Consider the following 13,113-nt stretch of genomic DNA (forward strand, 5'->3'; position numbering starts at 1 on the left):
GGTCTTGGAGATTTTTAACGTGTGTCTCCATGTTTCAATTGAAATTCTGATTGCTGAATGTTTTGGGGTTCTTATTGTTGGGTCTATTGCACTTGCGAGTAGTAATGTACCCAAATTTCTACCACCCCCTAGGTGTTTTTCTATTTCTGGCCAACTCGTGTTGTTTTGGGGCTGGCACCATGATCTCAGCTGCTGGAGAATTGTTGCTCTGTGATAGGCTGTGAGGTTGGGAACTCCCATCCCTCCCCTATCTCTTGAAGAGTATAATATTGCCGCCGCTACTCTTGGTTTTTTGTTTTGCCATATAAATGCCATCATTTGTTTTTGAAGGCTTTTGATTATTTTTTGGGGGAGGGGGTAAATCATAGTCCTAAAAATGTAAAGGACTTTTGGAAGTGCCATCATCTTATACAAAGTTATCCTTCCCAACCATGATGGTTCTGTTTTTTCAAATCTTTCCAGATCAGATTGGAGCGACTTGAGTAATGAGTTGATATTTATTTGAGGGGTGTCATTTAAAGGGGTAGTTAGTTTTAGTCCTAGGTATGGGATCTGTTTGTCTTCCCAGGAGAAGGGGAATTCTTTTTTAATTATTTCTTTGAGAGTTTTGGGTATTCCCACTCCCAGTAGTTGGGACTTATGTGAATTAATTTTATAATATGAGACTTGTCCGAATTTGTTAATGATTTTTATTATTGCCCTAAGTGAAGGTAGTGGGTTAGACATGAGTAGTGCGACATCGTCCGCAAAAAGACCGATTTTATGTTGGCGAAATGGCAGTGGGATTCCTTTTATTTCTGGGTTTGTTCTAATTGTTTCTGCGAACGGTTCCATTGTCAGAACGAACAGCAGGGGTGACAATGGGCATCCCTGGCGGGTGCCGTTTGATATTTGGAATGGAGTTGAAAGTGTTCCGTTTATTAATACTCTAGCGGATGGGACTGTATATAATGCCTGTATGGCCCCTAATATTTCTCCCGTGAATCCAAACTTTTTAAGGACCGAGAAGGCGTACTCCCAATGGATCCTGTCGAACGCCTTCTCCGCATCCAGGGTTAGGAGCAGAGAAGGCGTTCGCATCTCCGTCATCTTCTCCATCAGACCCAGTATTCTCCTCGTCCCATCTGATGCCTGCCGGCCCTGGGTGAACCCCACCTGATCACTATGCACTAATTCTGGGATGGTATCTTTCAGTCTTTGTGCCAGGATTTTTGAGTAGATTTTTATGTCACTATTCAGTAGTGAAATTGGTCTAAAATTTGTCGGAGAGGAGGGGTCTTTACCAGGTTTGGGAATCGCCACTATCGTAGCCTGGAGCATTTCTGCAGGCAGGGTTCCTGTTTTTTTTATTTCGTTGAATATTTTTGTGAGGCTTTTAATTAGCTCTATTTTATAGGTCTGATAGTACTCGTTAGAGTACCCATCCGGCCCTGGTGCTTTATCCTTTTTTAGATCGCTAATCGTCTTTAGAATTTCTTGTTCTGTTATTGGGGCATTCAACTTGTCTAATTGTTCCTTATTTATGGTTGGGAGGTTGATGTTATCTAGGAATTCCCCAATGCTATCTTTGTTAGGCTGGGTTACTGTCGGGTCGTCTTTCAAGTTGTAGAGTTTGGCGTAGAATTTTTTAAAAATCTCTGCTATGTCTTTTGGGTTATGTGTTTTGTTTTCAGATCCTATTTCTTTTATGTATGGAATTCTTGCTTTGATTCTTGCCTGTTTGACTCTACGTGCCATATAGCTAGTGAACTTGTTATTTTCTGTGTAGTAAGTTGTTTTATATGTTCTGATCTGTTTTTCATGTTGTAACAGTAGAAGGTCTCTTAGTTGTTGTCTAGTGCTGAGGAGTTTTTTATGTAGGGTGTCCGTCGGTGTTTTTTGAATTTCTGTTTCTAGGTCTTTTAGTTGTGTAAGTAGATTGTCAAGATTTTTTGTTTTTTCCTTTTTGTAGCGGGAGCCTTGCTGGATTAATATGCCCCTGATGACTGTCTTGTGTGCATTCCATAATACATATGGGCTGGTTTCGGGGAGGTCATTAAATGTAAAATATTCCTTAATGGCTTCAGATATTTGTTTTTTGTACGGGTCAGCCTTCATCAGAAACAGGTTGTTTCTCCATATTTTTGGAGTGCTTGCTGACTGTGATAAGCTCATGGTTAGGAAAACCGGAGCGTGGTCCGACCAAGAGGTTATCCCAATTGAGGCATCTTTTACCTTTGGTAGTAGGAAGAAGTCCACCAGGATCATATCGATCCTGGTGAAGGTTCTGTGCCTAGAGGAGTAAAATGTATATTCCCTGGCATTTGCGTTGATGCATCTAAATGAGTCATACATTTCTTCCTTTAGTAGCCAAGGCGCCAACGTGGGCGATGCCATTCTTTTGTTATTGGTGTCAACACCTCTATCATGGATCAGGTTAAAATCACCACATAACAAAAGCTGACCCTTTTTGATTTTGTTAATTTTCCTCATCAGCCTGTTAAGGAAGTGTATCTGAGCACTGTTCGGTACACATACATTTACAAGTGTTACCAGCATATCATTCAATTGACATATCAGTATTACATATCTACCATTCACGTCCGATATTGACTCGATCAGTTTGAAGTCCACAGAGTCCTTAATCGCAATTAGTACTCCTGCCTTCTTCTTTTCCGTACAAGACATGTAAACTTCAGGGAATTTTGGATGTGAGAATTTTGGATGTTTTCCTTTTATGAAGTGTGTCTCTTGCAGACAAACAATATCCGCCCTCTCGGCTAATGCCTCCCTCCAGAGAGACGACCTTTTGTGTGGGGAGTTGAGTCCCTTTACATTATATGACATTATCTTCACCTTCATGATGGCGGGATATTTAGATGCTTTGTAATCCTAGAGTCTGGATCTCCTAATTTATCATTCTCGTTTAGTGGTTTCTCTATTTGTTCTGTTTTGTTGTTTTCCTTTTGGTTTAGCTTTACTTCTTCTATTGCACTGTGCCTTTGAGGTGGGTGGAGGTAATCGGGTAAAAACTGATCCCCTAACCAGGCGGGGAGAAGAACGAAAAACAAAATTAAAGTGAGAGATTCTCTCTTTCGGCTGTCAGGCGTCTTCAGAGAGAGCATCACTTGTTGTTGGGGGGGAATAAAGTCCAGCCTGTGCGAGTGTCCAGGCCCTATTTTAGCCTGTAATTGGATTTCGTAGAGGGTTCTTAGTTTCTTTCTGTGTTTTTTTTTTTTTTTTGTTGTCAGGTAGCGAGGGGAGGGGGCTCGTCAGCTGGTCTGTAGTTTTGCTTATTTAAGGTATCACCTTCAGTCATTGGCTATTTCATTCCATTCTGGGTCGAGACGTCTCGGGGCGTTGGGTCTTTCTGTATGTATGTTCCATTTTTTTAGAGTTTGAATGCCTTCTTCTGGGTTTTGTATCAAGTAATTTTTTCCTTCTTTGTTTATTATCAGTTTGGGTGGGAATCCCCATTTGTAAAGAATCTTGTTCTCTCGGAGAGCTAGCGTGATCTCTCGGAATTTCTTTCTTGATTGTATCGTCGCTTGTGAGAGGTCTGTGAACAGCTTTATTTGACTGTATGGTGTTGGCAATGATGTATTTTTTCTCGTTTCATATAAGAGTCTCTCTTTAATGTGAAAAAAGTGGATCCTCACAATAACGTCTCTGGGGAGGTGGTTTGGCACTGAGTTAGCCCGGGGCAGTCTATGTGCCCTGTCAATTATTCTTTCCTCCTCCGTCGAGTCAGGCAGTAGGCATTTTATAAGTTGTTGGAGGTATCTTTTTAGCTCTGAGTTCGGGACCGTTTCCTCTATCCCCCTTATTTTCAGATTATTTCGTCTACTTCGGTCCTCCATATCTGCCACTTTTCTTTTTAGCGCTTCCAGCTCGTCTGCTACGCTGTAATGCGCGTCTATTAAGTCGTTGTGGGACGTCGTTATTTCTGCCATTTTTCCCTCCATGTGATCCACTCTGTTGCCCAGGTCTGTCACTGATAAGTTTAATGAGGCTGACATGGAGGACATGTCCCTTTGCAGGGACTCTCTCAGCGCTATTATCATATTTTTTATAAATTTTTCAGACGCTGGTTGTTCTGAACATTGCATGTTCTGGATAGTGTCAGCATGGTTATCTTCCACTAATTTTGTGTTGCCCTGTTTTTCTTGAGTCTGCACAATCAGGGGATCCCGGGGGCTGTCATATTCTGGGGGCTCTGCTGCTATATGTTCTACTGCTGCATGATTTAACTGCTGTGTTGGAGTAGCGGGGGGTCTGTTAGCCGGCCTCGTGTCAGGCGCCATCTTGGATGTTCCTGCTTGTGCCTCTTTTTCTTTCCCTAGCCCTGGGCTTCTTCTTAATGCTGTGGCTAGGGGTTTTGAGGATAGGGGCACGGAAGAGGGACCTTTACCTTTTTTCTGAGTGTTTCTCCGCTCCTCCGTTTCGTCCGCTCTACCCCCGTCTCGTTCGCCGGCTGCCCGCTCCGCTGCCGCTCGTTCCGACTCCTCTCCTCCGCTCGGCCGTGCTGCAAAAAAGTTGGTGAGCCGCTGCGGTCCCGTCTTAACCCTCCGTCTCGCTGCCATCTCCGGTGAGTGTTAGCGCTGTTTTTCTCCTCTTTTGGTGGTGTTATCAGTCGCTTTAAGGGCCGGTTCTCGCTGAGCTCAGAGGCTTGCGACTACTCCGGTCTCCATCCAGGCCACGCCCGATAAGTAGATAATTTAAAGGTGAAATCACAGTCGGGTGTTTTCAATCAATGGGATGATAATTATCAAGTGGATGATAATCAAGTGTAAGCGGGTGACCTGTTGCATTTAAAGAACAGGGTACTATCGAAGTCTAATCTTAAATCTATCACACAATAGATATGGACACAGCGCCAATATCAAATATAAAGACAAATAATGTAAAGGGTGCAAAAAAATACATTATATACCAGAAACATCAAATATTAACCCTTTAAGGACCTAGCACAATAAATATATGGCACTTGGTCCTGGGCTTTAATCCCAGCCTATGAAAAAAATAGGGCGTGGGATTAAAGCCGCTACTTCTGCAATCAAGCAGAAGCAAACCAGGTTCTCAGCTGTTAGTCACACCTGAGAACCTGAAGGAGAATTGAGAAGTGGTTTTTAATCACTTCTGACTTCTCCTTTCCCATGTACATATTAAAAAGTGAAAGTGGAAGTGTTTCTTCCACTATGCGAGCCGTCAGTCACGTGACCACCAGGATCTCCTGTTACAGAACTGCAGGGTCCTAACAGACCCTGATCAGCTCCGTTAGTGACTATGGTTACTACAGGGGGATGTTTTTTCTTGTAACTGGGGCTCCTATGGAAGCCCCAGCTACATTGGAAAAAGTGTGTAATAAAAAAATAAAAACCACATGAATGACCCCCAGAAATCTTATATGACGTCATGGGTGGCACAAATGGTTAAAAAAATATTTACAGTAATAAGTAAAACAAAAATTACACCATAAAATTAAAATATTTACATAAAAAAGAAAATAACCCAAAGCCGACGCCACCCACAGATGTCACCGTATGCGCCCTGTAATCCAAAACCATACATATTATATATCAAAACGTCCAAAACAAAATGATGAACCCGTTCCCATACTTTATTTTATCGTAAATATACATATTAAAAAAACGATAAATCTTTTTAAAAAATCATTTTTTCCAGCTTTTTACTCAAAACTCAAAAGCGGAAAAAAAAGTCAGTAAAAAAGATATGTAAAAAATTGCCGTATATGTCACGGAAAAAAAAACGCAGCGAAAATAATTTTGGTAGCTAAATTAAACCACCACATGGGTAAAATCCCTAAAAAGTGTTTGGCCCTCAAGGTACAAAACAGCTTGGTCCGTGAGGAGTTAAAGAAAATCAAGTGTGAAAAAACATCCTGTACCTGGAAACCCCGAGTAAGCTCTCCTAGTAGGTGAGGGTGTGGGCTGGTTTACCTCTACACCCCCTTTGGCCAACCTGGTTATTCCTGGTTACCCAACCAATCTTATGATTTAGTTTGCCATACCATTTGGGACTCCGTGGTGTCCTCCCCTCTGATTCATTTATAATGTAAATATTACTTTGCTGCTTGTGATTCTTGTGCATAATGGAGATATTAGAGCATCCTCTAGGTGTTGTCACGTGGGTTTACCTAAATGTTATATTTATATCTGTTTATAGGTCTGGCTTGTGTGTATTTTTGGGGAGAAGTAGTGGGGTACAGGGTATGTAGTTCAGCGACTTCAAACTAGTAATTGTTTGTCAGTGTCTAAAATTCCTCCAAGCCGGTGTGGGACTAATTAAAGGGGTTGTCTCACGAAAGCAAGTGGGGTTATACACTTCTGTATGGCCATATTAATGCACTTTGTAATATACATCGTGCATTAAATATGAGCCATACATAAGTTATTCACTTACCTGCTCCGTTGCTGGCGTCCCCGTCTCCATGGCTCCGTCTAATTTCGGGGTCTTCTTGCTTTTTTAGACGCGCTTGCGCAGAAGGGTCTTCTCCTTCTGGTCGGTCTGGGCACGAGCGGCGTTCTGGCTCCGCCCCTTCTACGCGTCATCACGTAGCTCCGCCCCATCATGTGTGCCGATTCCAGCCAATCTGGAGTCTGGAATCGGCAATGGAACACACAGAGCCCATGGTGCACCATGGGAGAAGACCCGCGGTGCACCATGGGAGAAAACCGCAGTGCATCCCTGGGAAAGGACCGGCGGCCATCTTGGGAGAAGAATTTTATAAGTTCATCTCTCATCACATCGGTGAGTAGCAAGCGGTTTAAAAACCGCTTTAAAATGCTATTTTATGTCGGGGGGTGACAGGGGGAATGGGCTAATTTAAAATTTTGATGTTTTGCCTCGGGACAACCCCTTTAACAACTACGGGAAACGTTTAGGTGCAGTTATTGCTTCACAAGGGGGTGACAACTTGTGCAGCAAGAAAAGGTTCACATACTTTTGCCACTCACAGACGTGATACTAGATCATCTTTATCTTCTTTTAGGACTTGTCTTTAAGGCATATGTTTTCTATTGACTGCAAACCCCCTCCCCTTACCTTTTCATACAGTTGTGGAGCAAAAAAGCGTGGTATGCTACACTTTTCTATTGCACACACAAAAACCCCACATAAATGTAAAGGACGTCAAAAGTAGTTAAAAGATTGCACTTTAGAACTACGGTTCACCAATTATAGTCAATGCGTACTTCAAGAATAGGTTTTCATATAATTTTTGGACGGATAGCTGAAACGTGATGTAAACAGCCCCCAAGTCACAAAAACTACTTAGGCGGCCCTAGATGATTACTAGATGAAAGTTGTGCCTTTCTTGCATTTTGGGTCTTTTTCCTTACTGCTGCTTTTTCAAATTGTGCATTTTCTTTCTCCATATTTTTACACTGACGGAACCTGTTGAGCACAGATGCCCGATGGGTTGTCACTGCAATTATCCTCCCTGTGCTGTTACACAATCAATGGCCTATTATATATTATCCAAACAACCAAATCCCTAGAATTTTTTTTTTGTTAGATATCAATATACAGTATGTTACTTGGCCGTACAATTGGCAGTATAGGTCACTTTGTGTTAAACAACAAAAGCTTGGATTTTGGGATACTTTGCTTCAGAAAATGTGGCATTTTGTATCTTTACTAATAACTCTTAAACTTGTAGATCCCACCGCTCCATATTCATAACAGCCACACATACTTGTCTTGCAGTGTTTTAAAATAGCCAAGTACTGAGCAAATTCAGATTTTTTTGAGCAATTATAGAGTGTGCTCTGATATGCAACTTTTAAGGAATAATTTATGCCACAAGTTGAATAATAAATGTTGTCTTAAATGTCAAACTTGGTAGAAGTCCTTTACTAATATTAAAGGGGTGGTCTCGCGAAAGCAAGTGGGTCTATACACTTCTGTATGGCCATATTAATGCACTTTGTAATATACATCGTGCATTAAATATGAGCCATACAGAAGTTATTCACTTACCTGCTCCGTTGCTAGCGTCCCCGTCGCCATGGTTCCGTCTAATTTCGGTGTCTTCTTGCCTTTTTAGACGCGCTTGCGCAGATCCGTCTTCTCCCTTCTTCTCCCTTCGGCTCCGCTCGGCAGCATCGGCATTTTGGCTCCGCCCCCTTGTACGCATCATCGCGTAGCTCCGCCCCATGACGTGTGCCGGTTCCAGCCTCCTGATTGGCTGGAATCGGCACATGACGGGGGCGGAGCTACGCGATGACGCGTACAAGGGGGCGGAGCCAAAACTCCGATGCTTCCAAGACCAGCCGAAGGGAGAAGATGCATCTGCGCAAGCGCGTCTAAAAAAGCAAGAAGACACCGAAGTTAGACGGAACCATGGCAACGGGACGCTAGCAACGGAGCAGGTAAGTGAATAACTTCTGTATGGCTCATATTTAATGCACGATGTATATTACAAAGTGCATTAATATGGCCATACAGAAGTGTATAGACCCACTTGCTTTCGCGAGACCACCCCTTTAAATCTATGTTTTCACTTTACATGAAGCAATCTTCAGTGTCTCCCCCTTTGAGCTGATAGCTTGTGGCTTTAATTGGTGGGTGAGGGGAATTGTTATTTATTTAGTCATTAAAATTAAAGCAATTAAATTGGTGTTTTGATTTCAGCAATAAAGATTATTCTTTATATGATCAAAAGTTATGCAGTCTTCAAATAAACTTTCTGTATCTTTTATATATCGTATTTAAGATCTATCTTTGCAGTCATGAAGCCTTGATTGTCTAGTTTCAGGGCATAATCATGTGCTGGATAGTTAAGGCCCATTTAGACACAAGATTATCACTCAAAAGATGTCTTCGTTGTGTGCATTCAGTGCAAGGTGATCGCTCAAAACATTGAGCAATCACCTTGCACTCCGAGGGGGGGATGCAGAAGACAAGTGGGGCCGCTTGTCTTCTCTTTGCTCGGAGCGTCCGGATGTTATATAGCTAAGCGCTCCGAGCTGGGTATGCAGAAGACAAGTGGGGCCGCCTGTCTTCTGCATCCAGCTGTTCTTTGCTCGAAGCGTCCGGTTGTTATACAGCCGAGCGCCCTGAGCGGGGGATGCAGAAGACAACCGGGGCCACTTGTCTTCTGCATCCAGCTGTTGTCTACCCGGAGCACCTGGCTGTTGTACAGCCGAGGGCTCCGAGCTGGGTATGAAGATTACAGCTGAACAGCTGTGTTCTTCATACCCAGCCTGTATTCAGGGAGCAGGATACAGCTGAAACAATAGTATCAGCTGTATCCCGCTGTGAATGCCTGATAAGGCTCATCGTTGTCTTTCAGCATGCTGAAAGACAATGATCAGTGACAGCTTAACGAAAAATGCACAATGTTCAGTTAGACACAACGCTTATTGCTCAAAAGACTGCTTTTGAGCAAATTTTGAGTGATAATCGTTGTCTTAATGAACCTTTTGGTCCTCTTCACACAGCAGAATTTGCTGCATATTTGACTGCAAATCACTATCAAATAAGTGTATCATTTGAATGAGCATCCGTACTGTAGTCCATAACGCATGGATGTCACTTCACATCAGGTTATGTACATGTTGATTAGCACCACTTAATGGAACTAAGTGATCAAGTGAGAATCTGCTGCACCTTCAGTTGCAAATCCGCTACAGAAATCCAAGGCTTTTTTTGAAGATAAAAACACCTGTATGCACATAGACTTAGGGTATGGCCACACTGCGGAATTCTAATTCTAATTTTCAGTGTGAATTCCGCCTATAAAAAGGGTAGCAAAATTTGTGTCTTTCTGTTGCGGTTTTAGCTGTGGATCTGCATGCCAATTTAACACCATCAATGGGCAAGATCCACGAATGGAATTCTGACGTGTACCCATGTTAAGCGATACTTCTTGACTGCTGCCAAGGCAAATAGGATCATGGGGTGCATCAAGAGGTCTAGGTACACATGACTAGAACATTGTTCTTCCTCTTTACAAGTCACTGGTCAGATCACACACACATTCGGAGACAATACAGAGATCTCTCCCATCCTCTTTTATACCCAGGATTATAACAGGGGGCACATGGTAATGGCAAATTTGATAAAAGTATAGGAGGGGCCTGGACACCTTTCTTGGCCAATATAATATTGTTTCACTGATTGCTTCAGAAGGGTCGGTGATACGGGGATTATTCTGATTGCCAGATTGGAGTCTGAAAGTAGTTATTTTCCTTTACATGATGAAAATTGGCTTCTACCTCATTGGGCTTTTTTTGCCTTCCTCTGGATCAACATTGGGGGTAATAGGCTAAACAGGATGGACATGTGTCTTTTTTCGACCTTACATACTACGTGGAAAATGCCACAGCGAATTCCACCATATGAACATATCTTTCTAGTACAGTTAATGGACCTGTGACTTGTAATGAGCTGTGCTCCAAAGTGCCTATCACACGACCAGGACAGATTTTTATTCCCAAACAATAAAAGTAGAAAAATTAAAACTTGAGGAATTGATATAGAAAATATATTGGAAACTTGTATTATTTTTCATTATACAATGAATAAGAATTATTTGCTGAAGCCAGACCATCCCTTAAGTATATAAAAATCCAATGAATTGTTAGTTTGGTAAATGGTACCCTCTGAAGACATCCATAACCTTATATATCCAAGGGAACTCTTGAAATACAACATATATGTATACAGTACATCTTATATATATTGCAGGAAATCCATCTAGAAAACAACCAGATAGAGGAGATTTCAGAAACTGCATTTAACCACACTGTCAATCTCCAAACAGTTGTTCTACGTTATAACCAACTGGAGGAAACAAGACTACCTCCTTTAACATGGATATTTCATAAGTAAGTGATAGGAAAAAGAGGATGGGGGATTTGATCATATGTATTGTTTTGCTACAAGTATTTTAAGGTCATTGCAATTGTGGTTTAAGATCCCCACATCTAAACAAATACCTTATAAAGGCTATGAACACCTGAGTGGGGAATGGGGTGGGTGGGGTGTATAGGAATTTTTTTCCAGTCTTCAGACCCTTTCACTTTTTTACATCTTGTTATGTTGTGGCCTTGTGCACTCAGTACCCCATTATGATAAAGTGAACACAGAATGTTATAAATGTTAGTACATTTTTAAATATACAAAAAACTAACATTTTCAAGTGTCAATATGTCCATGCAAATTTAGCTCTGGGGGCCTCCCATTACTCATGATCATCTTTGAGAGGTTTCTACACCTTGAAGTCCACATGTGTAAATTAAGTTGATTGGACATAATTTTAAATGGCACACCCCTGTTTATACAGCTCACAATGCATATCAGAGCCACAAAACAAACCATGAGGATCAAATAATGCCTGTAGAGCTCAGAGACAAGATTGTGTGCAGGCACAGATCGGAAGGAGGCTACAAAAAAATTCTGCTGAACTGAAAGTTCCCAAGAGCCCAGCAGTCTTAAATAATGAAAAAAGTTTGGAACAGCCAAAACTATTCCAGACCCACAAAACTAAGTACTCAGGGGAGAAGTTCCTTGGTATGAGAGGTGACCAAGAACCCAATTGTCACTCTGGCTGATCTCCAAAGATTATGTGTGCAGATGACAGAAACCAAAAGAAAGGTCAACCATCACTGCAGCCCTCTACCAATCCATGCTATCTGGCAGGAAGAAGGCTCTCTTCTGTAAAAAAAAGGCAGAAAATAATTTAAAAAACATTTTATATCTTGTACCTCAAGAGTTATAAAATGATGGCTGTGTCCTGCTACACTTTGCTTTAAGGTGATTGTAATAATTTAGTTTCGAATTAAACAGATTACCATCCATAAATCAATTCTGTCCATATGCCCTAAAGTGAAATAACCAGCAAAGCCTCCAACTGCTATCATAGCAGCATGCAGTCACATCGCATAATGACCCTAAGCACACAGCCAGGACAATATAGGAGAGGCGTAGGGACAACTCTGTGAATGTCCTTGAGTGGTCCAGCCAGAGCCCTGACTTGAAAGCAATAGATCATCACTGTAGAGATCTGAAAATGACTGTCGACACACAGACCCATCTAACCTGACAGAGCTGAAGAGGATCTGCAGAGAAGAATGGCAGGAAATCCCCAAATCCAGGTGTGTAAACATTGTAGCATCATACCCAAGACGACTGGAGGCTGTAAGGTGCTTCAACTAAGTACTGAGTACAAGGTGTGAATACTTATGTCAATGTAAAATGTTAGCTTTTTATTTTTAAAAAAATGACAGAGTTCTAACATTACGCTCTCAGTTTTTCTTTATGTGGTGTTAGGTGTAGAATGAGGAGAAATAAAACTTGAAATTTTATCATTTGCACAAGGCCATAATGTAACTAAATCTAAAAAAGTGAAAGTCTGAAGACTTTCCGGACCTACTGTATATACAGTGATATGTAGAAGCTGCAGAAGACAAATGGTGCAAGATTTTGAACATTTTTAATTAAAACCCTATTGCAAAAAAATTGTCAGCCCAAGATACATGCATTTAAGTTGAAAAAAAAACCAAAAGATGTCCAGTTTCTTTTAACCCTACACTAAGCCACTGCATAGATAGCAGTTTCCTAGTATACTCTTATTTTTAAAATAACTCCATTTACAAGTACCGTATATACTCAAGTATTAGCCAACCCAAAAATAAGCCGAGGCACCTAATTTTACCACAAAAGAATGGGAAGTAAGCCTAGCTAGACTAGGTAAAAAAAGAAAACGCAATACTCACCTTCCAGTCGGCACCTGTGTCCCCATGTGATGGTCTCCTCGGCGGTGCAGCAAGCTGCTCTGTAATTTTCCCCGCTGTCAGCTCTCTGCGCTAAATGGGGCTTTGAATTTCCCCGCTGTCAGAAAGTAAGCACTGTGATTCGATTGAGCTCCAGCCAATCACAGCCAGTACTCAATAAACCAAACACAGCATTTCAGTTATGTCATTCACTGAATGATCGAGTGCCGGCTGTGATTGGTTAGCGCTTAATCCAATCACAGTGCTTACTTGCCGACAGCGGGGAAATTCAAAGCCCTATTTAGCAGAGAGAGCTAACAGCGGGGAGAATTACACAGCAGCTTGCCGCACCACCGGGGAGACCATCACGGCTGACGACTGCTAGGGGAGTATT

The 13,113-nt window shown here is 41.8% G+C and overlaps 2 protein-coding genes across 3 annotated transcripts in view; one reads left to right on the forward strand and one right to left on the reverse strand.

Annotated features, from left to right (window-relative positions):
* The window catches only part of CENPP (centromere protein P), a 277,456-nt gene that overhangs the window by 74,706 nt on the left and 189,637 nt on the right, over positions 1-13,113 (reverse strand). The gene's annotated exons all lie outside the window — the stretch shown is intronic.
* The window catches only part of ECM2 (extracellular matrix protein 2), a 57,264-nt gene that overhangs the window by 39,167 nt on the left and 4,984 nt on the right, over positions 1-13,113 (forward strand). For both annotated transcript variants that reach the window (XM_066596418.1, XM_066596419.1), the window contains exon 8: positions 10,693-10,832. In XM_066596418.1, coding sequence (XP_066452515.1) covers positions 10,693-10,832 — 140 coding nt within the window. The remainder of the gene's footprint in view (positions 1-10,692; positions 10,833-13,113) is intronic.

Source organism: Eleutherodactylus coqui, chromosome 3 (genome assembly GCF_035609145.1).
Source record: "Eleutherodactylus coqui strain aEleCoq1 chromosome 3, aEleCoq1.hap1, whole genome shotgun sequence".
NCBI classification, from domain to species: domain Eukaryota; kingdom Metazoa; phylum Chordata; class Amphibia; order Anura; family Eleutherodactylidae; genus Eleutherodactylus; species Eleutherodactylus coqui.